This window comes from Coturnix japonica, chromosome 1, assembly GCF_001577835.2.
Source record: "Coturnix japonica isolate 7356 chromosome 1, Coturnix japonica 2.1, whole genome shotgun sequence".
NCBI lineage: Eukaryota > Metazoa > Chordata > Aves > Galliformes > Phasianidae > Coturnix > Coturnix japonica.
In genome coordinates this window covers 69,473,666-69,500,868 of record NC_029516.1, presented here as the reverse complement: position 1 = coordinate 69,500,868, position 27,203 = coordinate 69,473,666, and the positions used below count along the sequence as shown (strand labels likewise).

At 50.9% G+C, this 27,203-nt stretch overlaps 3 protein-coding genes across 4 annotated transcripts; 1 reads left to right on the top strand and 2 right to left on the bottom strand.

Moving 5' to 3' along the window:
• Positions 1–716: 716 nt before the first annotated feature.
• Positions 717–6,229, bottom strand: LAG3 (lymphocyte activating 3). Its single transcript, XM_015872870.2, has 8 exons — positions 4,782–6,229; positions 4,445–4,616; positions 4,092–4,318; positions 3,615–3,872; positions 3,160–3,453; positions 2,748–3,038; positions 2,347–2,462; positions 717–1,371 (listed from the first exon to the last, which is right to left on the bottom strand). The coding sequence occupies exons 1-8, from the start codon at positions 4,828–4,830 to the stop codon at positions 1,264–1,266; spliced, it is 1,515 nt and encodes a 504-aa protein (XP_015728356.1). The 5' UTR covers positions 4,831–6,229; the 3' UTR covers positions 717–1,263.
• A 7,224-nt stretch (positions 6,230–13,453) lies between these two features.
• Positions 13,454–16,832, bottom strand: PTMS (parathymosin). The gene is made up of 5 exons (XM_015872882.2): positions 16,591–16,832; positions 15,977–16,048; positions 15,202–15,283; positions 14,972–15,036; positions 13,454–14,443 (listed from the first exon to the last, which is right to left on the bottom strand). The coding sequence occupies exons 1-5, from the start codon at positions 16,636–16,638 to the stop codon at positions 14,393–14,395; spliced, it is 318 nt and encodes a 105-aa protein (XP_015728368.1). The 5' UTR covers positions 16,639–16,832; the 3' UTR covers positions 13,454–14,392.
• A 2,460-nt stretch (positions 16,833–19,292) lies between these two features.
• On the top strand, positions 19,293–25,227 carry MLF2 (myeloid leukemia factor 2). Of its 2 annotated transcripts, XR_001557457.2 has the most exons (9): positions 19,294–19,447; positions 19,586–19,661; positions 21,155–21,281; positions 21,364–21,399; positions 22,324–22,377; positions 23,085–23,210; positions 23,554–23,713; positions 23,800–24,040; positions 24,631–25,227. XR_001557457.2 is itself a non-coding variant. In XM_015872898.2 (8 exons), exons 2-8 carry the CDS (start codon positions 19,612–19,614, stop codon positions 23,976–23,978), a joined length of 732 nt encoding a protein of 243 aa, XP_015728384.1. In that variant the 5' UTR covers positions 19,293–19,447; positions 19,586–19,611; the 3' UTR covers positions 23,979–24,399. The 2 variants fall into 2 exon arrangements, 1 of the variants encoding a protein (XP_015728384.1); XM_015872898.2 differs by lacking the exon at positions 24,631–25,227 and having other exon boundaries at positions 19,293–19,447; positions 23,800–24,399.
• The last annotated feature ends 1,976 nt before the right edge of the window (positions 25,228–27,203 follow it).

Below are 27,203 nucleotides of genomic sequence, written 5' to 3'. Positions count from 1 at the left end.
AAAAGCTGGCCTGGTAGTGAAGTCCTCTAATCAAGGCAAGAAAATCTAACTACATAAATACTCAGAGCTTAAGTATTGTGCTGATGCCTCCTTGCTGGAGCAGCCACATCCCAGTAACCCAGATGAGAGAAGCTATGTGTGAAACTCTGTAAAAGTGAGCCTTTCCTCTGGAGTGGTATACAATGACTACTCCAGAAGTACCACAGTCCTCTTCCATGACCATATAATAAATATATAAATAATAAATAATCAGGTGAAAACTAAACGTATTAAGGATTGTGGGAAATGGGACTTGGCGGACTCACTCCTACATATATTAAGTGCATCACAAGTCTGAGGAGAGTGTTAGAAAGCCCTAGCATCAATGAGAGATCTATCAGGAAAATCTGAGAAATAAGAGAAGGAATAAATAAATCAACAAACAGGAAGAGCCAGACAAGGGGAAAAAAAACAACACAATGAAAACAATACCAAAAGACACTGAATCACAGCAAAAATGAGAGGCTGAATCTGCAATTCTTTCTTCTCTAGTGGCACTTAATTTCCCCTTTCCCCCCATCAAAAATTCAGATATTAACAGTCAACTTCAGCAAAGCCAAACTGAAAGAGAAAGAAAAGGCAGCACAGTCCTTAGAAGCTGCTTCATGCAGGCTGAGATATGCCCAGCACCATCAGGAGGCAGCCTGTACAAAAACACGAAGGGACCAGAGTTTTTTTAATGGACATTTATTTTACATTCTCAAACGATTTTCCAATAAAATAAAATGCTCAAAATGTGTAATATGTGCAGTCCTCTGTAGGATCCCCTCTACCACTGAACGAGTGCAGGAGCAGGGCAGTGCAGGGAGCAGGAGGAGAAACTGGGCAGGGGGAGGAAACACCAACTGGTTGTCAGGGAGCCGGGCTCTGGCTGCCTCCTGCATTAGAGTGCCCAGCAGAGAAAGGCTGGTGGAGAAGGCAGTAAGGAGGGGCAAGAGCTGGCAGAGAAAAGTGAAACTGAAGCAGGCAGTGGCTGCTGGCTCAAATACTTCCAGCAGCTCCAAAGCATCTGTGCTACCTGCCCCCTTATTTCAGTGGTGGCTTTCATCTTGTATTGGCATGCAATTCCCAGCCCTTCTGCAGGCGCAGATCTCCTATGGCCTCCTGAAATGCTCACACCGTCCCTAGACCCTCCTCAGAGGTCTGCATGTGCCCGTCTCTCTTCAGCACAGCACACAGAGCTTCATCCTCCCATGCAGACCAGGCCTGATGCCCCTGCTCCGATCAGCACTCAGTCTGCTGGTTTGTCTCTTTCTGGTTCTCTTCCATCTCCTTTGGCAGAGTGACTGCAACTATCCGTTCAAGTGCTGGGAAGGAAGCTGGCAGACGTGCCTGAAAGAGAAGAAAGGGGCAGCGTTAGGTGTTGGAGGGATGTAGACTGGCACAGTTTGGGGCTTCTCCCTTCCATGGGAGACACAGTCCTACTGCTCTCCACCACAAGGCTCCCATTCCCTCCTAGAGCCAGGGAAGACACACCTGATCATTGTAAGTGTGATCTCACCTAAGGGGAAGGGACTGGGATTTCGCTGGCAGGTTTCTACCGGCCTGTATAGAAACAGCAAGTATAGATCTTCAAAGATCAGCTGTAGCACCAGTTGTTAATGGCATAGAGTGTATGGAAGTGCTGATGTGTGTTGATGAGCCATGTTTGGATAATCCAAAACTGATGAGCCGTGTTTGGAAGAATTAAATGTCACCTAAGACCCAGACATTTCAGTAGAATGGGATAAGGAGATGAAAGATGGTGAGTGAAACCAAACAGTACCTACTGTACATTGGTGGGTTCAGGAGAACAGAACAGGAATGCCTACTGTGTTGGCAAGAGCTAAGGAAGGGATATCTGTGAGCCGCCGGTGTTTGACCAATGCAAGAAGAACAAATGTAGTATTAGAGGATGCCAGAAAAGAGAGGGAGAGAAAGAGAAGATATATATACAAAAGCCTGGAGGTTCACCCGCCTCTACTGCAGTGTGTCTTGATCTCTGTGAGAGTGAACAAAGAGCTTTTCAAGGCTGGGCTGCAGATGTCCCCTAGGAGTTCTGACTTCCCCTTGGATGTTCCTGACACGTACCCAGTCACCAAACAAACCCTGCCTCTCTCCAGACCTGATACCCGCTGTATGACTTTCACCACACATCCGTGCACTTTCAGCACCACAGCCAGGTCCTCATTCCATAGATTTCTCCTTTCATCCTCCAGCTGCTCTGTCCTTGAGACACTTCATTGCTGGCTTTAGGGTACCCAGGGGAAGGTCAGATAAGGGGTGATGTAGAGGAAAACTAACAGAAATGGCATGATGGACACTTACCCTTTTTTGCATCCCCAGAGCCAGAACACAGACCATAAGCAGGAAGATGAGGGTGAGCATGAGCCCAAAAGTAACCTGACCACTGAAGATGGTGGGAGGGCTGGAGACATGGGCACCTATGAGGAAGAACCGCAGTTAGGAAGGAGGCAAAGGTTTATTTTGCACTGGAGCAAGGCTGGACTGCACAAATAGAGGCAAAGTGGAAAAGTATGAAGGGAACTGGAACAGAAAAGTATGAAGGGAACTGGATGGAGCAACAGGGAGAACTGATGAGAGCTAAGACAAGAGGACAATAAGATGGGAATCAGTCAAAGGTGGGTTGAGACCGAGAGAAGAAGTGATCAAGGGAACTGAGCAGGGTGAGAAGAAGGGGCTGGTTTCAGATGTGCGGGAGACGGTACCTGTGATCTGCAGTCCATATTCCACTGCTCCTAGTCTTCCTTCTGGGCCATATACACTGCATTCCCAGATGCCCACATCCTTTTGTGACACTTGGGGTATTTCCAAGGTAGGGCCAGTCTGGACTCGGCTGTCCTTCAGGTTGTGGGAGGTGGCCACAGTCAACTTTTTGTCAGCAGAGGCAGAACTGAGGCGCTTCCACTGGAAATGTTCATGTCCCTGGGGGTGCGTAAGGCTGCAGGTGAGCAGCAAATGAGATCCCTCGGAAACTGGTCCTTGGATGCCTGGGGTGACTGCAGCAAAGGAGAAAGCCACCCTCAGGAAAGTCAACAGGCAAATCCACATCTCTTCCTAAACCCTCCTTTTTCTATTACGCCCCTCAGGGATGATAAACCTGCCTGTCTTTTTTCTCACCTGTTATCACTGCCAAGGTCATGTCCCTTCTGAGCATCTTGTTGTCAACAGTGACAGCACAGCTATATCGCCCTGCATCACCCAGCCCCACCACAGGGAGATGAAGGGGGAAGCTTCTGTTGCTCTGGTTCTGCAAGATGCTCCAGTTCTGCAAGTGTCCTCCTGCAAAGCGGCTCCAATGGGCTTTCACCACATGGATCCCAAAGGCACTGGGCAGGTGGTTCAGGGTGCATGGCAGGTCAGCTGCAGAGCCAGCTGCAGCATAGACCACAGGGTTGGTTGGGCCGTCAAAACCTGAATGAGAGAGAGAGCACAGTTTGGAGTGGTGGCTGGAAAGAGTGCCATCTGGGGAATGAGGACAGGATGAGAGCTGGGAAGCTGTAGCTACCGGGGTTGGCCACACCAAAGGAAGCAACTCAGGGATGCTGGAGCAGCAACACAGAGGCTGAACTCACCTAGAATTTGCAGGTTGTGTGTGGCAGAAACGATCTCATTGTCGGCGTATCTGAGCTGGCAGTGCCAGGATCCTGAGTCACTCACGGTGGGACGGTGGATGTAGAAAGCCCCATGCATGGAGCAGGAGGCCCCAGAGGTGAGGACTGGGTGTCCATTGTGGAACCAGCATGTCTCCATCAGACGGGCATGGTGGCTAGAGTTGCAGCTCAGCAAAAGTGGCTCATTTTCTACCACAGGTCTGGCTGGACTGAGTTTTACTGCAATTAAAAAGAAAGAAGGAAGGTGAAGGCTAAACAGAGAAGGACTGCCAAGCCCACCTTCTGCCCCAGCTTTGTCCTTCCGGCAGCCCTCTCCTGATCTGAGAGCGAAGAGCAGGAAGCTGAGGGCTTTCAGGGGGCTGCTGCCTATACAACAACCCTACCCATACAGCCTCCTAAAATCAAGGTGGTTCTCCAGGGTTTTCCACCTTCTCCTACCTGTAACTACACCCAGCTCCACCCGGCAGCTCCGGATCTCCTTGTTGTAGAACACCTGTGCTTCATACAGACCCGCATCGTCACTCCTGACCGGGTTGATGCACAGGGAGAAGTTGCCGTTGCGTAAGGCAGAGTCCAGGACGGATACCCGTGGCCTCATGGGCAGAGCCGTCTTCCGCAGGCCTGAGTACTCCACCTCCAGCACTACGTGCAGATCCTGGGGGGCACTGGGACAGGGACAAGGCAGTGCTGGTTAGCAGGGAGCAAAGGCCAGATCAAGGGCTGAGGCAGGAAAGAGGATGTGGGAAAGCACCACCCCTCAAGAAGACAGAAGTGTGTTTGCCTGAGCCTACCTTGCCCCATGCCGCTTCCAGAGCACAGATGTCCTCTCAGACAGCTGTTTCCTACCCTTCCCGTGCTTCCTGGGACTCAGGTAGCAGGGCAGCAGAGCTGAACTCCCCTCTCTGGCCCAGACCTTCTGCCCTCTGTTTTCCACCTCTGCTGCTCCCGGTAGGATGCTGCCTGCTGTAATGAGACAAAGGGCTGAGCAAAGGGTGGGGATCACAAAGTAGAGGTTGAAATCCAGCCATTCTGCGGTGAGGACGAAGGGCTTAAATAATGTGGAGGGGACAAACACCCAGGCCCAGACCACCCAGCTTCTCTGCCCTCCCTGCACTCAGTCCCTCTTACCATTGACAGCCAGCAGAGTGAGGAATAGCAGCAGGGGCATCGGCCTCATGGTGGCCTCCAGGAGAAGTGAGACTGGGTCTGCGGTCCGAAGCTTTCAGAGATCAGCAAAAATAGGGTGCAGTCAAGCAGGTGTTGGAGTGGGTGGGTGAACCAAGTGAAGGCCAGCTGGACTTGCTTGCTTCCTTGCTCTGTCTCTCTTTCTGATCAAAGTGGTTCCCTCTACACCCTTATACTGTAGGTGGGCAGCTAATTTCCTCATATCACTAAGAAGATGCGTCACGACCAAGAAACAGGCGTAGGGCTGAGGCATGTGAGGGCAGAGCTGAAGCCAGTGAGAGAGAGGAGGGAGGGACCAGAGTCACTGCTCTAAGCATCTTTTAGTGGAAATTCTTTGGGTCGCTGTTGTTTTTCTTACAAGTTTTGCTTCTACACAGAGAATGGAAAAAGTAGAGAAGACACTTCCCAGCAAGTGCTCTTCATGTTTGTCTTTCATCTCTTTGCCTTTTTTGGTTTGATCTTTCCGCCTCTCACAGCTTATTTCTAATTGTTTCAGGGCTTTTCAGAAGGTGTAATTATTTCTTTTCCTGATGGTTTCCCCTTCCTTATCCTGTTCTGGGCTTTATTTTTCCACTGGTCAGTTTGAAGGCAGGCTGAGCAAAGGGTCTATGGTGAGTTACATGTCCTCAGGGGCAGTCTGTGAGCAAGCTGAGGTGGACCAAAACAAGACAAGGTCATCCATGTGGAAGTGGCAGTAGCAAAAGTGCCCAGGAGAAGTGCCCAGGACTGAAGAGGAGGGGCTGCAAGCTGTGACACTGCGTGGAGAAGACATCCTTTTCCAGGACAGATGTGGAAAACCCACCTGTGCTGGTGCACTGAGGGGACTTGCTCAGGCTCCTACGCTGGGAGAGCACATTTCCACTTAGCTGCCTCACCCCAGGCCCCCTTTTACCTCAGAGAATCCCCACTGTCATGGCTCACACTTTCCAGCAGCCCACTGGCTCTGACTCTTTCGGACTTAATCACCCTTTTGTGTGGGGTGTCAGGCACCCGAGTCCCTCAGCTGGGTGGGCTGTGGCTTTTCCTGGGGCTAGAGGAAGGGAGGTGATGCAGGGTGGCTGCCTCGCTGCTGTGGGATCCTTGCTTACTTTCTAGCTTCCCTCAGCCAGGTGGTGCGGGTGGAAGATAAAAGAGACCCAGTGGTGTGCCTCACTGAAGCAGCAACCTGTTGTGGTGACAGCTCTCACCACTGCTGTCATACACAGCTCTTCTGTCCTCTGAGGAATGCGATCAGTGTATGGGAACTGGGCACAACCTTGTGATCCCTGGGGGAAGATCTGGCAGCCCTTCACACCCTACATGTTACACAGCCCATGGGATTACATGGGAGAGGAGGGGAATCACAGAAACACAGAATGACCCGGACTGGAAGGGACCTCAAGGATCGTGTAGTTCCAACCCCCCTGCCTGGCAGGGCCACCAAACATACACCTTTACTAGATCAGGTTGCCCAGGGCCCCGTCCAACCTGGCCTTGAACACCTCCAAGGACGGGGCATCCACAACCTCCCTGGGCAGCCTGTTCCAGGGCCTCACCACTCTCCTAGTGAAGAACTTCCCCCTAACATCCAACCTAAATCTTCCCTCCTTCAACTTGGATCCATTTCCCCTAGTCCTGCTATTATCAGCCCTTTCGAAGAGAGAAGCTGGGGGCGAACCTGTGATGGTTGAGGGGAAGTGTGTTTTCCTCCTGCTCGAGAAAAGCTGTTTGTGGTGTCCATGCAGAAAGCATCAACACCTCTTTCCCCCAAGTCAGCAGTGTGAGGATGGTATGAGTGCGTGGGTGAGGATGAGAGCGTGCAAGTAGATGGAACTATGGCAGGTTCACGTGCAGCTCCGCAGCCCAGTGCCACCTGGTACCCCTGCCCTGTCTGTATGCCTCTGGGTGTGCTGAGCTCCATGCTCACCCTCCATCTCATCCTACTTTTCACTCCCAGACTCTGCTTCTTCCTCATACCCTGATCCCCCAAAACACCCTCAGCTGAAGCCATGCCTCTGCTCTAGAAAATGCTTCTTTCTGGTAGGAGCCAGCAAAGCATGCTGGTGCTGCTGCCATTTCCCAATAGGCAGCCACAAGGGCTGATGGAGAGCCCTGGAGAGTGGCAGCAGCTGTCTGGTACTGGAGGGGGGCATTATTATGCTGAGCAGGCACGTTGTGAAACGAAGGTTTTGAAGGCACCGTTTTACTCAGCATCAGACTATCTTCAACAAAGACACAGATGACGTTTCACAGATGTTGTTTCTCCCTAACGACCCATTTGAAATGCTGACTTGACTCCCTTGGGTGGCATTTTCGTCATCTCCCAGAACAGGACCTCACAGCAGAAATGACAATGACTGGAGCCAGTTCAGCTCAAGAGTGCCTTCCGAGAACTGCCTGCATGGGTGCCCTGCAGCCTGACCAGCAAAGGGATGGACAGGGGAGGGTGTGGGAAGCCCACAGGAATAAGAGCTGCGACTGCAACAGCCCAGAATGTGGGGCATAGACACCCAGCTCACTAAGTACTCCTCTGTCTGCCTTAGGCATTAACGGGCTTCAGCCAGGTTCTGAGCTTACCCGCAGTCACCTTACACACAACCTTCATACATTGCTTTTCTTGTCTCACTTGGTATATTGCACGGCTGCAAACTGCCTGTATGTTTGGTGCCCCTGCTAGGCAGGGGGGTTGGAATTACATGATCCTTGAGGTCCCTTCCAACCCAGGTCATTCTGTGATTCTGTGATTCTGTGATTCTGTGCCTGTACCATGTAAAATAAGAATAGAAAACACTATTCTGCAGTATCATCGGCTTAGTCTTGCTGAAGGAATTTTCCGTTGCATTTCCAGATTTCTGTAAGATCGTGTTTTTCTCTGAGTGATTCCGCTTTTGCATTTTATTCCCCATAGCACCAAGTCTGAGGCTAGTCATAATTTTCTGCTTTGTGTTGGCTTTCTGGGGTGATCTGTAGTTTATCTATAGATTTTATTTGATCTAAGACATCATATTGCAACTTGATCACTGGGCTATCAACTACATGAGTGGAGATCAGACAGTCTGAGTGTTCAACAAAGGAGCTCATCCTGATTATTGTCTGCCCAGAGCTAAAGCAAACACAGTGAGCAGGAAGAAGTCCCCCACTAATAAGAGATAACCAACACCTCTGAGCGGAGAAGGACAGGTCAGGCAGAGTTCCTGATGTGAGCAAAGGCTGTCAGGCTGATTGGTGCTAAGCAGACAGGCAGTCACTTGCACAGGCTGGGATTAAAACTGGAAGACTTCTGACCCTAAGGTAGAGGCATGCAAAGCAGCCTACCCTGCCCCAAAAGGCTATGGTGATTTCTACCAAGGTGCCAACCCTGAGCAGTGTTGGGTACCAAATGAGGTACTTTCTCCAGTAGCAAGAATATTCCATCTGGCCAGCATTAACTGTGAAGTATATAAACCTGTTCTCTTTCTGAAAGCCTCCAGATCCCTCCTGGAGGAGAGATGGGATGCTGCTGTATCAACTTTGGACACCCGCAGCTACCTGTTGAGATGATAACGGGTACCAGTATCTTGGCCAATATCTAATGAAGGGATATTTTTGATGCTGCAGGATGTGGTTTTGCAACACAGACAGTGATGGGGTCATCTACAAAACTCCCTCCACTAATCTAGGTTGCATTTTGACTCACTTCTCATTATGAAGTTCATACCTTGCTTTTAATCCAGCAGAAGTACATTCTGTAGCCTCCCAAACATCCCAGGGCTGCAGTGAGTTTTCTTTAGAACAAAAATGTGTCCCAGTGCATACAAGAAAAGGGAACTATGAGGACTGGACAGGGCACAGGGGGTGTCTGGCTCTAGGATTAGTCACACATGCCCTGAGGAACTGTGAAAAAGTAGATTTGGGCTTGTGCTTTCCTTCAACAAAACATTATGGCAAGAGTACATGAACATGTTTATGGTACAACGGAGCTCTGGAAGGTGCAGGTAAACTCCACTTATTCATAAAGAACATGCTTTTTTGCTTGCATTCTTAGAAGGAAAGCTAGCGATGAAACAAAATATGAGGTACTAAAAGAGCATGTGATATTATGAAAAACAGTTTGAAGAGGAATACAATCTCTGGGAAGATTCACGTGGATGGTAGCACATCAAGGAGCCCCAGAATATGATTAAGAGAATAAAGTCTTTGGTTTGGTGACCTCCAATCATTTTGCTTTGGACAGCGCTAGGGAGAGAGATGGTGCGTCTTTAAACCGAAAGATGAAAGGAAAGATGGCATCACCTGTTTCTGTAACACCACGTTTATGCTGGATTAACACGATCGTGTGATAGACTGAAATTCAGAGTGTGGTGGCAGCTGAGCTGGTTTTTCCATTTCTTCTCTATTTGGCATCTGATGACAATTAACCACCTGCATTGTCTTGTAAGGCTGCTTCTACTACTGCGCTAAGACCAAAAAAAAAGCAGAATCAAACAAATCCATTTGTTAGTCACAGAATCCTGAAGGATTCACATCGGGAGGGACCTCCATGTGTCACCATTCCAGCTCTGTGCTCCCAGAAGGTAACTCCAAAATTAAATCAGGTTGCACAGGGCCTTGCCCAGGAGAACCTGAACATTTCCAAGCAGGAGGATTTTCCATCATCTCTGAGAATCTGTTCCACTGCTGAAACAACCTTACAGGAGTGAAGTTCATTTGTCACAAATTGTATTTGCTGTTGCCTGTCTTTTCTCTGTACCCCTGTGAGAAGACTGAGGCAGTGTCTTCTCTATAGTGTCTTCTACCCTTTAGGTAGAAGCAGACAACAGGAGTATAACAGGAGTATAAATGAGTTCAGAGGCTAAGTAGTATGTGGAGGATCCATTTCTCACTGGCTTTTGAATATAGTGGCCTGAGTATGACCACCAGCTCAAGATGTCCTTAGCCCTAGTCTACAGGAGGTCCCTATATATGCCTTTTCTCTCATTGCTCTCCTTCGGGATTGCATATTGCCCATAGGTGTAGCAGAGCACTAGGCTGATCCAATACATCCATTTGCATGCTCTTACATTTCCAGACTATCTTTCTTATTTTCCCTCCGTGATGAGAGCATGTGAAAAACAGGCAGGCTCTCTACTCTGATAGATGAGCTTATGCTCATCAAGCAGGGGAATATAACTGCTGAGCTGAGGTGTGTAATCTGGAGGGAGATGGAAGGGGTGGTGGTATGTGCACATGGGGACTTTCCCTTGGGTTTAGCAGGGCTCTGCTGTTTTTTCCCTAACTACAGGTGGTCAGAGGGCTCACTTGTTCCAAGCCTGAAGGAGCTTTAAGGGTTGCTCTTTTTTGATGTTTTTAACTACCCCAATGCGTCGCTTAAAAGCTTCAAATAAAAGTCACTCTGAAAGACTGGGTGACTGCTCTTCGTCTTTCGGTCAAGAATAGACCGACTTGTGCGACGTGATGCCACCAGGGGGCACTTCAGACGGGAAAGATGAAGCCCCGTGCTTGCAGGACTCCGGTCCCTCTCTAATGAACCCGTTTGAAAGGCTTGGGGAAAGCAATAGAAGGTGCACCCTCAAAACCGAAACAGAAATCAGTTCAAGCTACATCTGGTTGTGTTGCCTGTTACCTTCGAATGGTGCTTTGTATCGAGTACAAGCATAGATCTTGAAAGAAGAGCCTGTGTGCCCAGAAGAGCCCAGATAGAATCTTGAGCCCAGATTGAATCTTGCTGGGGGCCCCCTTGGAGGCTTCAGTGATGACAGCACATACAGCACTGAGATATTCTTCTGCATAGCACTGTATTCCTGTTCTAAGATGGCAAAGTCTGCTCATTGTGTTTGCATTCGTAGCGAGGTGTGGCTAAGCTTCCAGGGAAACAAAAAAACAAAAGCAAAAAACAAAGGTTTGACATTCACACAGTGTAAAATGAATTGCTGGGATACCTGGGAAAGACTTCCAGCTGGGATGTAGAGTCTTTTCTTCTGGAGCGGCCTGAAATAGGAAAGCATCCTCTTCTGCTTCTGATGGGAAATACCTTCCATAAGAGCAAAGCTGTATTTGATGACACCAGTCTTGGTCCTGCCCTGCTACGACCTTTGCTTACTAACACCCTGGGTCTTCCCTCACCCTTGTGACCGTCCATGTTTTGCTACAACAGTAAGAGCTCCCCAGGTAATAAGTCCCAAACCTGTCCATTGAGAGGCAATGCTCCAGTACTGTCCTTCTGCAACGTGTCCCCAGTCTGAGCCCACACACGGAAACACAGAATTCGTCCCTAAGAAAACGCACAGGCTGACTCAGCCACAAATGTATCTTTGACTCCACTCTTGAAATAAGGGAGAAGTGGGAGGGAAAAGTACACGGGCTTCTTAAGGATCTGGAAAGGCGAGCTGCATTAGTTTCCCATCTGGCATATGGGAATTGACTGAGAAACGTGACTACTAATCAGAGGGCCTAAAAAGGCCCCTTATCTCAGAGAAACACAGTTGAAAAGCAGTAATGACCTCTAGAGCTATGGAGGCATCTTACCCAAACCCAGCACACTGTGGTGTGTATGCAGCCAGTCCATGCCCACAACCACTGGGCCTTGTCTCCTTTAGCAAGACACACCTTCCATGTATCACCTGAGCTACAGGCAGAGCAACCAACCATCGCAACAAGAAAAGGGCCATTGACACCAAACATCTAGAGAGCCCTAACAACACTGTCATCAGGGCAAGAAAGCTGCTTACAGAGTTGCCTCCTGACAGCAAAACCTCTTTCGTATGAAACCACTAAGGACTTCACTGCAGGCATATTAGAAACTAAGGTCTGGTCTGCAATTGCACTTGGCCCAGCGGTAAGGCCTGACCAAAAGACAAGTCCACCTGGTGTGCATTCCTGCACAGCCAGCCTCCTGCAGACTAATCCCAGTGTGTGCTGACTTCTAGTGTGACCTTTGGACAGCTTTGAGGGAGCTCTGCCCCCAGCTGATCAGGCTTGACAGATGGTGGCAGGAATTAACTGAAATGAGCAGAGGATTAGCGCGGAGCTGAGAAAGGTGGCTCAGGTCTCTGGATGTTATCACTGCTGCTGAGGAATCAGTGGGAAAGATGGGCTTACCTTGTTGGTGCCAGCATGATACCACCACTGATTTTACTGAACTAGGCTCAATGGTGAAAGGCTTCTCTGTGTCCTGAAGCATTTCCCTCAGAGGAAGTGGGGAATGGCTGCTTACTTCAGGGTGATGGGATGGATAGAGCCAGAGATGCTGCTGTTGTACTCATGTGGAAAGCAGGGTCCTCTCCCACTTTCTCACCTGCACAAGCACTCCTCACTACTCAAACGATGGCACCGCTGCTGGGAAGATGCGTGGAAATTGGAAGGGGCTTTAGTAGAGGTTGGATTATCCTCTAATTATCTCTATTTGGTACCAAACAGTAGAAGTCGACTGGTCAGCGAAACCTGAGGTGAATCCTGAAGACTTGCTCCAACGTGAAAGTGTTTTGAAATGAGCAGGGACTGGAATCTCTCAGTCTTTTTTTAAATGGAGCAATAGTAGGAACGTAAAATTGCACAAGTGTGGTTAAATGATACGTGCGGGTTGAATCAGCACATTCATCACAGTGCCCAGGGCGAGTGGGAGCAGGGAGAGGCACTGCAAGTCAGCCTGATGCAAGAGCTACCTGCTTTGGAAATGCTGCTCGCTGGGGAGATGGCCAAAATGGAGGTGGCTGCAGCTGCTGAGCAATCCATGCAACAGGATGGAGCTGCACAAACACAGCCCGTGCAGGTATGACAGCAAAGCACCCAAACACAGAGCCCAGCGTATGGCTTCAGCTGGAGATGGGGCTGTCCCAGAGACCTGTATAGGTGGGAAGAGGGTTGGCAGCAGCTGTGCCATTTGCACCATATCCTTGTCGTTCTGCGTGCCAGTCCTGCAGCCAAACAGGGACGTTTGGAGATGACAATGGCTGCCTTGCATCTCCAGAGACCAGTGGCTGTTTGTACTGCCACTGTCTCATCTGTTGCTGTCATTGGGCACGCACAAAGCCGCTGATGCACAGACAAAAGTTGGTATTATTTACAGCTCCCAGGCTCGGTCACTCATTGTGCGACTGCCAAAACCGGGAGTTTAGAAAGGAAAAAAACAGTAACAGCAACTTTAAAGGTCTCCAAAGATAAAAGACAATTATTTGACAGATCTCTCCCAGGCAGCAGGTGGGACAAAGAACCGAAGCTCTCGCTCTCTAAACACTTCCCTTTCATTCTGTGACTGCTGCTGCACAGGTCACGCTCGATGCCAGCTGGGGCAGGGATGCTGCAGATCCCGCACACAGCAGGCACAGCTTAGGCTCCATTTCTGAGCCACCATCATCCTGTACAGAGGCTCTGTTTGTTCCCAGAGCCTCGTGACAGCCCCAGAGCTTTACCTTAACGTTTGTCGCGCATCCTCACTGCGAGTGCCTGGCAGATGGAGCCGTGTGAGAGGGAGGGAGCAGAAGCCACACATGCTGATCTGCAGCAAGCAGGTGCCATTTAAATAACTCTCACAGGTTTCTAACTGTCTTTCTTCTATCCACCAGCTGCTATCCAAGCCATCCTGGTTTTTCTCTCCACAGACCGACTTGTACTGACCGGAGCATAACCTAAGACAGACACAACCATCCACACAAGCTATCTGAAATATTTTTTAAACGCTTTTTATTTACAGTGCTAAGTTGAAAACAATATATATATTTATATCTATAATCCTCGTGATGTCTGTGCCGTAGAAAATGCTGTGGCTACATTGCCTTTAATTTACAAAAAACAAAATGGTCGCGAGAGAATCTCAACAGAAAAAAATGGAAGTTTGGTCCCCAATTTATTTCTCTCTTGATTCGTTTTAAAAAAGCCTCCAAATTAAAAAAAATAGATCTATGCCGTTCAGATGAAATTCGTATATAAAAACAACCCTTAGCTTCTGAAAAATTCACGAGGGTCAGCTTGCTGTCTGTCATGTAAACTTGGAAAACAAAAGAAGCTTAAGATAAATCCCATCTCTGCATACGGTTTAACAGAACCATTATTTGCTTGTAATATTCTTTTTTACTCATCTCTCGGGGTTCAGTGGGAAAGCAGATGAGAGGAGGCCTAGGACTGGAAAAATGCACCATGAGATCTGTGCCCGCAGCCTCTTGGACTCAGGGAGAACATCTGAGTGACAGCAGGTCCCGGGAGCAGAAGCTGTCAAGAATCTCAGTCATGTTAAGTGAAAAGGGAGGGGTGAGTGAAAAGGAATGAGAGGTGCTTGCCGTGTGAACAGCCAGTCGTATAGGCCTGGCAAGGTTACGCATTGGGCCATGATGGAAAATGATGAGATTCTTGAGGGGAGAGGTTCATTTGTATGTGGGGCACAGCTGGAAGGATGTGGGGAGGTGGGATAATTTCAGGTGGGGAACGTCACAGATGGGCTGGATCTTTGGACGGGAAGGAAACTGCTGTATTCCCTGTTTGAGAGCTTTTCTAACCTTTCCTCATCTGAGATTGTGTGAAGCCAGAGGCTAATGGACAGTGCAAGCACAGGCTGGAATGGAGGAGGAGAGATGGACGGAACAGAGGAAATGGGAGGGGAGGACTCAAGCGGAGGACCCATTTTCTGTCTTCTGCCTCTTTGGATCCACTTCATCCTGAGTATGACAAAGAGAAGGAAAATAAAGTTACCAGCAATCGCTGCACCAGCATATCCAATTCTTACTGCTGCTCTTTCCTCCACGCCAAAATCCACTTAGCCACCCTAAATCCATTCCTCTTGGAAGTACTTTGAGTGTCTGATGACTGCTTTGTTGACAATGGTTAAGACACGGACAGTTTCTTTTGCAGCAGCATCTGCACTGCTGCATTCAGGAGGGCAGAGCAAGCACAGGCTTACACCACTTCACACAGACCCTGAGACCTGGCCTGCAGCCCAGATATTACATGTTTTAAAGCAGGGTCATCACCCCGCACTTTGGCTGGCCCCGGATCCCACCAAAAACCCATGAAGCTTTATGGTTCCTTTGCCACATCAGGTTTGTTTACTCATCTGCTGCTGAAACAGCAATGAGATGCAAAGATGAACTAAGAAACTCAGCAGCAGCAGCATCCTCATGGACTTCATCTGCACACAGTGTGGTCATCTTGTTCCTTCTCACTGCCCTCACCCACACACCACTCACCTCCTCCTCCTCTGCAGATCGTTTTTCTGCATGGCCGTCCTGCTCTTGCCCGTTCTCATCTCCTTCTAAGCACAAGCAAGAGCAGAAATTACAAGTTAATTAAAGTAGCACTTAAGGAAATAAATCTCACAGTCAAAGAGCACGGAGAAGGAACTTCCCCTTATTGTTTATTTCCCCCAAATCTGCCCTTCCTGCAAACCCCCCATTCTTCCTATACTAATCATACCCACCATCATCCTCATCACCACCTTCTTCTTCATCCACATCCTCAGGATTCTCTTCCTCATCCTCTTCAGCTCCATTCTCCTCATCCTAAGCAAAACAAATCAGAGCAGAAACTTATTGTCAGGATGATGTCCCCACATGCTCTTTGCTGCAAGAGCGAGAACATCCCTGCCACCCCAGCCTCCAGCTGCAAGCACACACCAAGCAAGCGATCTCTGCACTGCTACTCGGCCCCTGTCCCTCCCACATCAGCTGTCCCACGCTGCCAAACCCTCCTCCCCTCTTGCCTCCTTGACACAACCAAACGCCCTGTTCCCTCCTCACCGCCGTGAACCTGTGACATGCATGAATTCGTATCACCACACGCTGCTGCCACCTAATTCCAACAACAGAAACATCTTTCTGGTTACAAGCTAACAACAGCTGGTGTCCATCTACTCCAGACCAATCTGTGCATCTCCTTGCGGCTCCCTCAGCCCGAGCTCCTCAAGCACTGGGGATACCCGAGGAGATGCAGCGCCGCATCCCCTTGCTGCCACCTCCTGACTTCCATCTGCCCTGTCTCCGATCTCCTCTTTGATCCTCCCGCTCATAGCACTCACTACACCGAGTTCAAGCCTCGTTCTCTACTATTACCCTTAGTCTCGTCCATCTGCCACCCTCCCTCCGAAGCCTCGCTGCTCACTTCTCTTCCTCTGCCTCCCTTCACTCTCACTTCCCGCAGCGACTTGAGCCGACGACCCTTCCCGAAGCCTTCGAAGGGCTCACTCCACACCTCACCTCTACTATCTCCTTCTTCTTTTCTTTGTGGACCGCTTTCTCCTCTAGTTTCTCCTTCTTCTCCTTCATTTCCTATACGCAAGATGGGGAAAAAAAAACACAACAAAACATGGCAGCGCTCAGCGGCCAGAAACGGAGCGGTGTGAGACAAAGAGGGCTCGGGACAGGAGGGGCGGACGGCACACGGCGGGCAGCCCGTCTCTCGCCATCAGGCAGAGCAACCCGGCTGGAGGCACGCCTCGGGGCCGGGCAGGGCGGCTCCGGTCCAGGGGGCGGCCCTCTAGCGCCGAGCCTCCCGCCCCCGGCCTCCTCCCGCCGTTGCGGGGCGGCAGGTTGTCGGCGCGGCTCCGTCCGTCCCGCTGCCCCCTTTGTGCTCCGGTTCGGTCGGCTGGCCGCTTTTTGAGCCGCCCCTAGAGCACAGCGGAGCCGCCCCTAGAGCACAGCGGAGCCCCCGCGCCGCTCCGCCCCCCCCTTCCCGCCACCCCGCCGAGCGGGATCCCGCGCGCGGGCCCCTGCGCCCCCCGCCCCCGCTGCCCATTGGCGGAGGGGCCGCGCGCCCCCCTGGCGGCCGGGCGGTCGGGGCCGTGGGAGGGGGCGGCCGGTGCCGGGCTCACCTTGGCGCTCAGCTCCGCCGGAGCCTCCTCGACGCGTTTCTCCGACATCGTGGCACGGGCAGCGCGGGGCGGCGGGGACACCCCGAGGAGGAGAGAGAAGGGGGGGGCGGAGGGAAGGTCGGCACGAGGCGGGAGCTCCGAGTCCCAGCGGTCCGGCCGCACGGATCCCGCCCCGGGGCCAAAGTGCCTGGGTCCGCCGCGATGGGGGATACGGCGGCGGAGGGGATTTATACCGCGCCGGGTGACGAGGGAAGGAGGGACCTGGCGAAGGGAGGGGAGAGGGCGGAGGAGGGAGGGAGGGAGGGAGGGAGGCGGAGGGCGGCCGTCGGCGGAGCGGGCCCCGAGAACAATGTGCGGGCGGCGCGGAGCGCGGCCAGTCCGCCTGGCTGCGGGCACACGGCCGGACACGGGGCGGACGGTGGGGGGACGGCGCGGCGGTGCCTGAGGGCCGGGCCGCACTAACAGAGCCCAGAGGTGCGAGGGAGGAGCCGCCCCAGCACGGGGCAGCACGGCGGGGCAGCGTCTGTCGGGCAGCGTGGGCACGGCCCGGCTCGTGCCGCTCCCGCCTGGAATTTTCCACTGTGCTGCCGCCCTCCCCCTGGAAGCGCTGCCAGCCCCGGCTCCTCCCCGCCGCGTCCCGCCGCCACGGGGCCCCAACGCACGGTGGGGGTGGGGCGGGAGGGAAGGAGGGAGGCTGTTTTTCCCGCGCTGTGCGGGCTGGGGGCGGGGCCGGGCGCAGCGCCGCGCGCAAAGCGGGGGGGGAGGGGCGGGCGGCGAGTCCCGCTTCCCCATATAAGGAGGGACAGAGGGCGGCCGTGCGATTGGGCCATTCAAATGAGAGGTTTGCCTGGCAACAGGCTTCCTATTGGTTCTCGGGGGGAGGCTCCGCGCGGGGGAGGGGGCGCTGTAAGAAGAGGGGAGGGCACGTGGGGATACGGGCGCGGCGCGACGACGGCGATGCCGCCATCCGCACGGCGCGGTGATGGCGGGTATCGGGAGCCGTGCAACAGCGCCACCTGCCGGGCAGTGTGGGTAACGCTGTGCTGAGAGCAGAGAGAGGGAATTTCTGGAGCTGAGCTCAAAAACAGGAGGAAAAAAGAAGTTGGTGGATGTTGTCATGGTGTGCTGCTCCTTGGTAGAGATGTGTGACTCACTGCTGTGCTGTGCTGTGCACCAATCCAGCATTTCTGGCTTTATCTTTCCTCAACTGCTGCGCACGCAAAGCTGCTCCATCACATGCTGTACCATAGACCTATCCGTGCTAATACACCAGCAGGCCTCAACGCGAGGTCCTTGAGGAGAAAAAGCAAAGACTATATTTGGTGATGATACTGTTGCCCAAAGAGTCGTGTTGACACAGGCAACGCCCTCAGATGCAAATACACAAGCGGCTGTTTATGAGAGGAAAGTATGTTTCCAACCACCTGTGAAAGGGGCCATTGGGTTCGGTCTGTGACCTCTTCCTTCCCCCTGTGGGTGCTCCAGTTCTCAGGGCTCACAGTATCACAGAATGACCCGGGTTGGAAGGGACTTCAAGGATCATGTAGTTCCAACCCCCCTGCCTGGCAGGGCCACCAAACATACACCTTTACTAGATCAGGCTGCCCAGGGCCCCGTCCAACCTGGTCTTGAACACCTCCAAGGACGGGGCATCCACAACCTCCCTGGGCAGCCTGTTCCAGGGCTCAGTCTTGCTTCTTCCTATTCACACTGTATCCTCGTTGCAGCTTCTACTCCGATCAGTAGATTGTGAACTTTGGCCGCATACCTGTATCCTTCTGTTTTAAACATAGCGTTTATTTACCCACGCCACGTGATATTCAGTTTGCTTTGAAAACGCTGTGGTTGCCCCTTTGGCTGAGTGCGCAGCTAACAGCGCTGGGGACGTTAGGGGGAGGGATGCTGAATGGCAGCGAGTCAGCAGCAGAAGGTGGAGCTCAGGGCAGTGGCATCACTCCTCGCTTCCATTTTGCCCTTGGCTCAGCCTCTCCTCTTCCCCCATTCTCCTCTGCCTGGACTGCTTTAAAAAAGGAAGGGAGGCAGTGTGGGTAATGGCTTTGATTTATGACAGATTCTGCGTTTCTAACAAGGGGGAGCTTGTCTGTGTTGCTGGGGCTTCAGCCACCAGTGAGCCAGATTTGCTTAACTGGTAACATTGCTGGTAACATAGGTTACATAGGTTACATAGGTTACATATAGGTTACAGTGTGCACTCCTGCTCTGTGTTGGGGAGGCAGTAATGCCTGATGCTGTGTATGGAAGCAGCTTTAGGAGCCCTGCCATGTCTGGGGGTGGGATGGCTGCTGGGATCCGTGGAAAGCAGGTCATTTTATCGCAGCCTTGCTCCCAGTCCCATAAATAACGCTTCCATTCTTGCTCTCTCCCTGCCCGTCTGCACACACCCAATGCACCACGTGCCCGCCCAGGGTTGAACACGCCGAGCAGGAAACGCTTTTCCATGCTGGAACAGTCAGACGTGTGACTGAGGCTCACGGAGGGGGGCAGTGATGCCTTGGTGGTGTTGGCAGCGGCTCCGGGTGAGTGTCGGTGCCCACGGGTGCGCTGTGAGCTGGCGGCCCGCTGCCATAGAGCAGCATAGCGGCGCTCGGGCCGCACTGACCGCCAGGGGGCGCTGTGCCCCGACACGGGCCCGAGCGCCGCTTCCTGCCCGGCGAGAGCGCACCGACACACGGCGCTGTGCGCGCATGCGCGGGGCGAGCCGGCTGGAGCGGAAGGGGTGAGCGGGCTGCGAGCCGCCATGGGAGCACGGGAGTGAGCGGCCCGTGTGTGCATCCTTCTGCTCTTCGTCTTCTTCCTGCCGTCTGCCCCTCGGCACCGCACGGAGAAGGGGCACAAGGTGGGGGCGAGCCTGGGGCCGGGGGGGGTGGTAGTGGTGGTGGTGGGGAGGTGAGGTGCGGGTCTGGGGGCGGCCGCCTTTGCGACGTGCGGCCTGCTCAGCGCTTCAACCTCCATCCCTCCATCCCTCCCTCCTTAGAGCCCGCCCCCGGCCAGGGCAGCAGCATGTTCCGGTTGATGAGGGACGGCGAGCCCGAGGATCCCATGTTCGCTATGTGAGTCGGCTCGAGGGGCCGGGGCGCTGCGGCACGGCCTGCACGGAGGGGAGGGGGGTCATGGGGGGATGGGAGCGGCCTGTTTCGTGCCAGCCGAACCACTGTGGCTTTGAGGACACATTGAATAAAGTAGGCCAAATACACTGTGAGTGTGTGAGGAAAGCAGCGCTGGAGCGCCCGACCTTTTGTATGTTTGGTGGCCCTGTGTATGTTTGGTGGCCCTGCCAGGCAGGGGGGTTGGAACTACATGATCCTTGAGGTCCCTTCCAACCTGGGTCATTCTGTGATTCTGTGTGATTCTGTGACCTTTAGCTGTGCTTAAGGATTGCTGCGTATAACGAGTAAGGTTTGATAACATCATCTGTGCCTGTTCGTTTCTACCCCGCCGAAGAATTCATTAGTGGAGCTGGAGGAGGCTGCTGAGGGAGCTGTCACGTTGTGAGGGACTAAATGAGGAGAATTCTAGGCGTTTTAAAACACAAGCCTGAAAACCTGATGTGGGTCCCAATGATGCTTTGCTTTGGGGTTCCTCTTACTGGTTGCTTTTATTTCTATCCCCTGCTCAGAAATGGGTTGCAACTGATGAGAGGTGGCGGTTGTTGCCAAAGCAGTTAAGGACAAGAGTGTTATATGGTAGGAGTTTGTATGAAGTGTGGCACTGCTATACATTAGTTACAATTAATATATGTAGGAAAACAAAGCCCTGCTCTTGCTTATAAAGTTGATTATAAGAATGTTATCAACCATAAACCAATGAGTAGGAGAGGAGACCTGGAAGTCTCAGTCACAGAGTGAGTGTACAGTTCTCACTGATGTGGCAGCTATGAGTCTCGCTTTTATTATGCAAAGTATTCCCAGCAGAAACAGGAAAGTATTGGGTTGTGCTCGGTGCTTTTGTGATCTCAGGAAATTACGTGCTGCTCAGGTTGTTTGTGCTCTGGAGGGATGAATGCAGAACTACCAGATGTGCAGAGAAATGCTGTGATGCTTCTCAGGCTCTTTAGCGTGGCTGCTGTTATTTGGGACTGTCCCTGTTCTACTTTTTCCCTCCTTGCTTCTCCAGCGTGTACAAGTATGTCCTTAAAGCAGAGGCTGCTAATGCAAAGAGTTTTGATGGCTCAAGAGGAAATGAGTATGAGATGATGGTAGCGCTTGGACTGCAGATCTTTTACCTTGTAGAGCAGTGAGGTTTTGGAGCTTGGCTCAAAAGTATTAGTGGGAACAGAGCATGGAGCTGGTGCTGAATAGACATTAGTTAGTGTGTAAGAGAGGTTCTGTGGCATAATACTTTCAGTCACAAGAGAAGAAATGGGATCCAGCCCTAAGGATTAGCATACGCAACACTGTGTGTGTTCTTGAGCTTCTGGATTTTCAGCTTAGAAAATACAGTCACAGTTGCATAAGAGAAACTCCGAGTCAGAATGTGTGTATTATACAGGACTCAGTGTTCTGTCATCCTTTTCTCACCACTGTTCTCTCAATCTTTCCCAAAGGGACCCTTTTGCTATCCACCGGCAGCACATGAACCGCATGCTTTCTGGAAGCTTTGGCTTTGGCCCGTTGCTTGGTATCACTGATGGGACCACGCCTGGGGCTCGCCAGGCTGGCCGTAGGATGCAGGTAAGAGAGGGGCTCTGAGGAGTATCTGGTGTTTGGCTGTTGCAAGATCATCGTTTATTCTGTTTTTCTGTTGTCTCAACAGGCGGGAGCTGTTTCACCCTTTGGGATGCTGGGCATGGTAAGTCCTCTGTTTTTCAGTGTCAAGTTTGAAGATAACTGGTTCCTCCTGCACTGCTATTCCTGAGTTGTATGGTTTTAGACCTTCCACTTCTCCTCATACTTCAGTGTAGTCTGTGGAGCTGTTTTAGAGGAGTCCATTTATACGGGCACCTTGAACAGAGGAGATCCATAAAGCTGTTACAGCATGGTATTTCATAGGAATTGAGATAGGTGATATCTAGGAAGAACGGAGGGTCTCTTAACCTCATGTGTCTAAGAAGAAGCTGTGGATCTGTTTGGAGATTGTTGTGAAACTGTGATGACACATGGAAAAGACTCGGCCGTCATTAGGCAGAGGCGGTAATTGAACTTCCTTTGAAAATGGTTGCAGAATGAAAAGCTAAAAGAGTAATTCAAGAGAACAGAATTGGAGTGAGAATTGCTGGATGTGTGGGAAAATGTTGTTCCTGGAGCTTGTTGATCTCAGTTATCTATTGTAGTAATACAGGGGAAATAAGTTATTCCAGATCCAGCAGCTTTAGGTGCCTTGCTCTGCGGGATTGACTCAATGAAGCATCCTGGAATCATTCTAGTTCAGAAAAGGATTAATAATACAAACAGTTGGACTTCAAAGGGTAATAACATTGCGTGTGAGTTCTGGTCTGCTCTAAACGAGAACAAGAAGCCACTTGAAGAAGGGAAAAAGGAATCAGTGCCTTTAAACTGACACAGTAATTTTGTTTACATATTGCACAATTAATCTGTCAGACCTGCTGGCTGAGTACACTAACTGCAGCCTTTAGCTCTGCCAGATTAAAAACAGTCACGTTTTTAACGTCTGCTTTCCCTATAGGGAGAGTAAGAAAAGTTTGCAGACAGGCTGTTGTAATTCTTTTCTCCCATATCCATCCAAATTGACTCTTCCTGTGCTCTTTTCTCTTAGGCAGGTGGCTTTATAGACATGTTTGGCATGATGAACGACATGATTGGGAACATGGTAAGAACCTTCAATAAATTAATCTGTGTTAAGGAGGGAAGTACTGATGGTGCTTCTACCATCCTCTCTGTTGTCTGCTGTCCTGTTGTGCTGGCTGTGATCAAGCTGTTAGGGTGGTGAAGCTTTAACGTCCTTCTGAGCAGGATGGAGTGACAGAGATGTTGTTCCTGGGGCGCGCCTGCTGAATGCAGGGGGGAGAGATGGAATAGGATGGAAGTATGAGAGTAGACCTCTGCAGGAAACAAGAGTTGTCCTCCAAAAAGATGGACTGATTGGTGCTTGTACTTGCAGAACCACAGAATGGTTGGGATTGGAAGGGATCTCTGAATGTCACTGGGTGTACAAAATGCTAAAGCAGGGACACCTAGAGCAGGATGCCCAGGCCCACATCCAGGTGGTTGAAGGTCTCCAAGGAGGAGACTCCACAACTCCTTTAGGCAGCCTGTCCTGGTGCACAGTAAGTGTGTGCTTCCTGATGTTTAGAGAGAACCTCCTGTATTCCAGTCTGTGCTCTTGGCCTCTGGTCCTGAAGCAAGGCACCACGGAGCAGAGCCTGGTTCCATCTTCACTGCACCCTCCCTCCAGGGTGAATGCAGCATAGATACTTAAATAATTCTCTCCTGCTTTGTTGTATGGAGAGAGAAGTGGCTGTTATCTCTTCTTCCCTCTCTTTTCTGCATTATGCCATTACCCGTTTTCTTTTGCAGGAGCACATGACAAGTGGTGCAAACTGTCAGACATTTACCTCTTCAACTGTCATCTCCTATTCCAACATGGGTGATGGGCCCAAAGTCTATCAGGAGACCTCAGAGATGCGCTCAGCACCTGGTGGGGTAAGGAGGAGGCCACGGTGTGTCATCCCAGCAGGACGCTGCTGGTTTTGCTGGGGAAGGCTAGGATTTCACTAGTGGCTAAGTGTTGGCCACCCACAGCATTTCTGCTTTGCAGTCAGTTGTGAATTGAGGAATGTGTTGTGAGTCACTGAACCATGCTGAGCACCCCTGAGAGGAGATGAAAAGTGCCAGCTGGAAAGGAAGTCTTTTTTTCCCTCATTATTATGTTGGACTCGACGGACTGGTGGCAAGCGCAGCATGACTGAAGTACTGTAGGCAAGAACCAGCGTCTAATTGGGTTGGGGCAATGAATTAAAATGTTGATTCTCAAATCTACCCTCAGATCCGTGAGACTAGGAGGACCGTGAGGGACTCAGACAGTGGCTTGGAACAAATGTCTATTGGACACCATATCAGGGAGAGAGCGCACATCATGCAGCGATCCCGGAACCATCGTACAGGTGACCAAGAAGAAAGGCAGGACTACATCAATATGGATGAAAGTGAGTACTGTCCTGTCTTGCATCTCAGCAAACCCAGCTGCCACTTCCCACCTTATCCCTGGCTGAGCTTGTTCTTCCTGACACAGGTGATGCAGCTGCGTTTGATGATGAGTGGAGGCGAGAGACATCCCGCTTCCGGCCTCAGCGAGGGCTGGAATACCGGCGTCATGAAGGCGGCAGCAGCCGCCGGGCTGAAGGGACTCGTCTTGCAATCCAGGGCCCTGAGGATTCTCCCTCCAGACAGTCCCGTCGATATGACTGGTGAATGCAGAGCAGACCTTGTGGGGGGTGCAACGTGGTCACCCCCAAATCTACCTACACGCTCCTGTAAGTCCTAACACGGCTCTTTATTCGTTCTCCGTTGCCTGGCTGGCTCTCAGCCATATGGGTTTTCTTTTCATTGCCCCAGTCTTGCTTATTTTGAAATGTGGGTTGGAAGCGTGTGTTCTCACTTAATGTAAAGAGCAGAGGAAGATGGATGTCTTGAAGAAATACTGAGTGGGAAGGTTGAAGCTGTTCAAGTTGTCACCAAGAAAAATATGTGATGTCAGCCTTAGGTGATGGTTGAAATGGTATGAGGTGAGGTAGGATCGCAATCCATAGAGGATTCCACATTATCACTGTGTAGAACCTAGAGACTTTTTCCTGTCAGTCCAGTATGAAATAAAAACAAGTGCTGCTTTCTGGCCTGTGTTTTGAGGGTTCATTTGGGTATGGTCTGGAACTTGACATTTGGGATTTCTTCTTATTATTGTTAAATCTTACCTGTCTTCAATGCTGCTTTCTAATGCAGCCATCTGAGGTTGGACTTGATCTTTGAGGTCTTTTCCAACCTGAGTAATTCTATGATTCTAATTCTATGATTCTAATCACTTGTTGCTCTTTTTATCTTCTCTCTTTATTTCCCTTCCTTCCAGGTACAGACAGTGAAACTCTGAAGCTCCTTCAAAGCACCACTCGGACCCTTCTCAAATTTAGTATTAACCTCCCTGCCACTTAAGAATTGAAACAAAACAACTAATCTTCTGCATTGCCTTTTTTTATTATTTTCTGCCCCATTTTGGGTGCTGCAGTGGTTCATGGAGAATCTCACTAATGTGCAAGGAACACATTAATCGCCCGTTCCCTTTCTGCTCTCCTTTGGTTCTGTTCTTTCTGCCACTAGTGGTGGGCATGAGGAGCTGCCGCCTTTGCTGCTTCTGTCTTTTCCACTCTTACTGTGGTGGGTTGGGCTGGTTATGAAGTTTGTGTTTAGTCCCCTGTGAAAGAGATGAGGGAATCCTGCTAGACCCCTGTGTTAGTCCCCTCACCGGGACAAAGGCTTCTATTCCCCTCCTGAATTCTTGGTACAGCTATGGAGTAGCTGAAGGGTGTGTTTGAGAGAGGTGAGGAGCAGAACGAAAGCTGGACAGCTTGTGCCCTCCCCTCCATCTCTTGGGTTGGCTCCTCCACTTTTTTAATTTGTGAAACTTGTAACTAGATGTTTACTGAATAAAGAAACAAACTGTAAAGAACTTTTGGGTCCAGTTTGATCTGCTGATCTAATCCTGTCTGCTGTGGAATCAAGTCGCTTTTGTATCGTTAGGAAATTGCTGAGGAGAAACTTGGAGTCTAATTGTAACTCTTCCATAAAGGCTTTTCATGTGAGAATATGAGCTAATGCTCAGTGACAAGGTGGAAATTGGGAAAGGTGACCCAGCAAGCCACCATTTGCAAAGATACCCTTTAATTGCTGTGGTTTCACTGTATGTTTGACGGGGATTGGTTGGTCTTTCTTGCTGCCTGGCCATCCAGCCGTACTTTTATAGCAGACAGGTGAGGGTGTCCAAAAATCACACACGCTAATTGGAGGAAAGCTACTGCAATAACAACCCTATAACCCCCCTTCAAAGCCACGAGCCATTCATTCTTTTCCTAGAGATGTCCTTGGTTCTCATGCCGTTTATCCTGCTCCACAGCTGCTGCTCTGGGAAGTCCTTATCTTGATCCGTGGCTGCTGCTCTGTAAAATCCTTCTTGTACTGCAACACACTGCTATGTAAACCATAAATTCACTTGGAACAGAGCAAAGGAAATGAGTGCATGACTTACACTTGAAAGCAGCGTGCCAGGATTCTACCATGCATTTCCACGTTGTCCATCTGGGAGCTAACAGGAACAGGGATCTTGCTGAGTACTGGTTGTTTTCTCCTGAAAACCCAATGTGTAATCTGGTGCTTAAAGCTTTGTGTGGAGTGTATATGAATTCTACCATCCAAAGATGCATGGGGCAGAGTCTTGGCTTATGGCTGGCTCTTTCCCCATTTCCATAGCCTGTTCTGTCCCATAGCAGGCCCCAGCACAGTCTTGTTCTTCAGGTGGCTATTTACCAAGGCCTCCACGGCTGGGGGGCAGTTGGAGAAGTCTTCAGCATCCATTGAGGTGATGAGAGGAAACTTGATTGCGACAGTGAAGTAGGTGTTGGAAGGGTGCAAGCTACCTGCTCTCTGGAAGTGGCTGGAGTTGCTAGAGATATCATGGCCTCGGTAGGCCTCGAAGTGGGCAAGGCCAAAGAAATAGCTACACACTGAGGGAGGCTGAGTGGAAGATGAGTCTTCTTGGGGTTGCCAGGCCTTGATGGAGGGTTTCCTGGCAGCTCTGGACCTGAAGATACATTGAACTCAGGCTCACCGAGCCTGCCTGGCTTTGCTTGATGGGAGCCAGCTTTCTGACAGCAGAGGGCTCTTTAACCCCGCAGGAAAGGAGCAGCTTCTCGCTGATGGAGCTGGAAACTGATGGAGCAGTGGTTGTTGAGGCATAAGGACACTCTCCTGCTACTCCAAAACTGGGATGGGACGTCCCCAAACGGGATCTGGAAAGCAGGCACGGGGATGAGAGGCAGCTCTTGAGGAGCCAAACTGCACGATTAAATTGCTCCCATCAGGCTTTTACACTCCATGAATCAGAAGGAGCGCAGGCTGGCAGGGTGCGAGACTGCAGGGGAGGGTGAGAAGGGGAGGGAGAAAACGGGTGACCTAACAGATGCTTCGGCACAGGGAGGACAAAAGGCAGAGCTGCAGGAAACAGAGCTGTCTGTAGGCGCTGTGTTCTGTGGAGCAAGGGTAGAATGGGAGCGCAAAATCCCATAGGCAAACACGGCTCCCGCAGTGTGGACTTGAGCATTGGAGCAGTTATATAAGTATATCAACTTCAGGCTTGGGGGCAGCGTTCCTGAAAGAGTCATGGGGATGATCAAATGAACCAGGCTTTGGTTGGCACCTGAGAAGTATGAACACAGGACAGTGGCACTGCCACAGCAGGAAGGGCTCACGCATGGTCACCAGGAGCCTCCTGCTCATTCTATACCTATGGTACGAGCTGTCCTGTATTCTGTTCTTGCTCCCATGTTCTAAAGCCATTGCTAAATGCTTCAGAGGTCAATGCAGGGAATCCCAGAGGAAACAGGGCAAAGTCTCCCCTCAAACATATCCCCTTGATCACAAGGGGCTGCA

Coding starts and splice junctions, on each gene's coding strand:
- LAG3 (XM_015872870.2), bottom strand. CDS start 4,830: ATGAGGCCGATGCCCCTGCTGCTATTCCTCACTCTGCTGGCTGTCAAT. Junction 3,454..3,614: donor ACACAACCTGCAAATTCTAG/GTGAGTTCAGCC, acceptor TCTCTCATTCAG/GTTTTGACGGCCCAACCAAC. Junction 2,463..2,747: donor ATATGGACTGCAGATCACAG/GTACCGTCTCCC, acceptor TCTTCCTCATAG/GTGCCCATGTCTCCAGCCCT.
- MLF2 (XM_015872898.2), top strand. CDS start 19,612: ATGTTCCGGTTGATGAGGGACGGCGAGCCCGAGGATCCCATGTTCGCT. Junction 23,211..23,553: donor TGCGCTCAGCACCTGGTGGG/GTAAGGAGGAGG, acceptor ATCTACCCTCAG/ATCCGTGAGACTAGGAGGAC. Junction 23,714..23,799: donor CTACATCAATATGGATGAAA/GTGAGTACTGTC, acceptor TTCCTGACACAG/GTGATGCAGCTGCGTTTGAT.
- PTMS (XM_015872882.2), bottom strand. CDS start 16,638: ATGTCGGAGAAACGCGTCGAGGAGGCTCCGGCGGAGCTGAGCGCCAAG. Junction 15,284..15,976: donor AGAAGAAGGAGATAGTAGAG/GTGAGGTGTGGA, acceptor TGTTTTGCTTAG/GATGAGGAGAATGGAGCTGA. Junction 15,037..15,201: donor AGGTGGTGATGAGGATGATG/GTGGGTATGATT, acceptor GCTTGTGCTTAG/AAGGAGATGAGAACGGGCAA.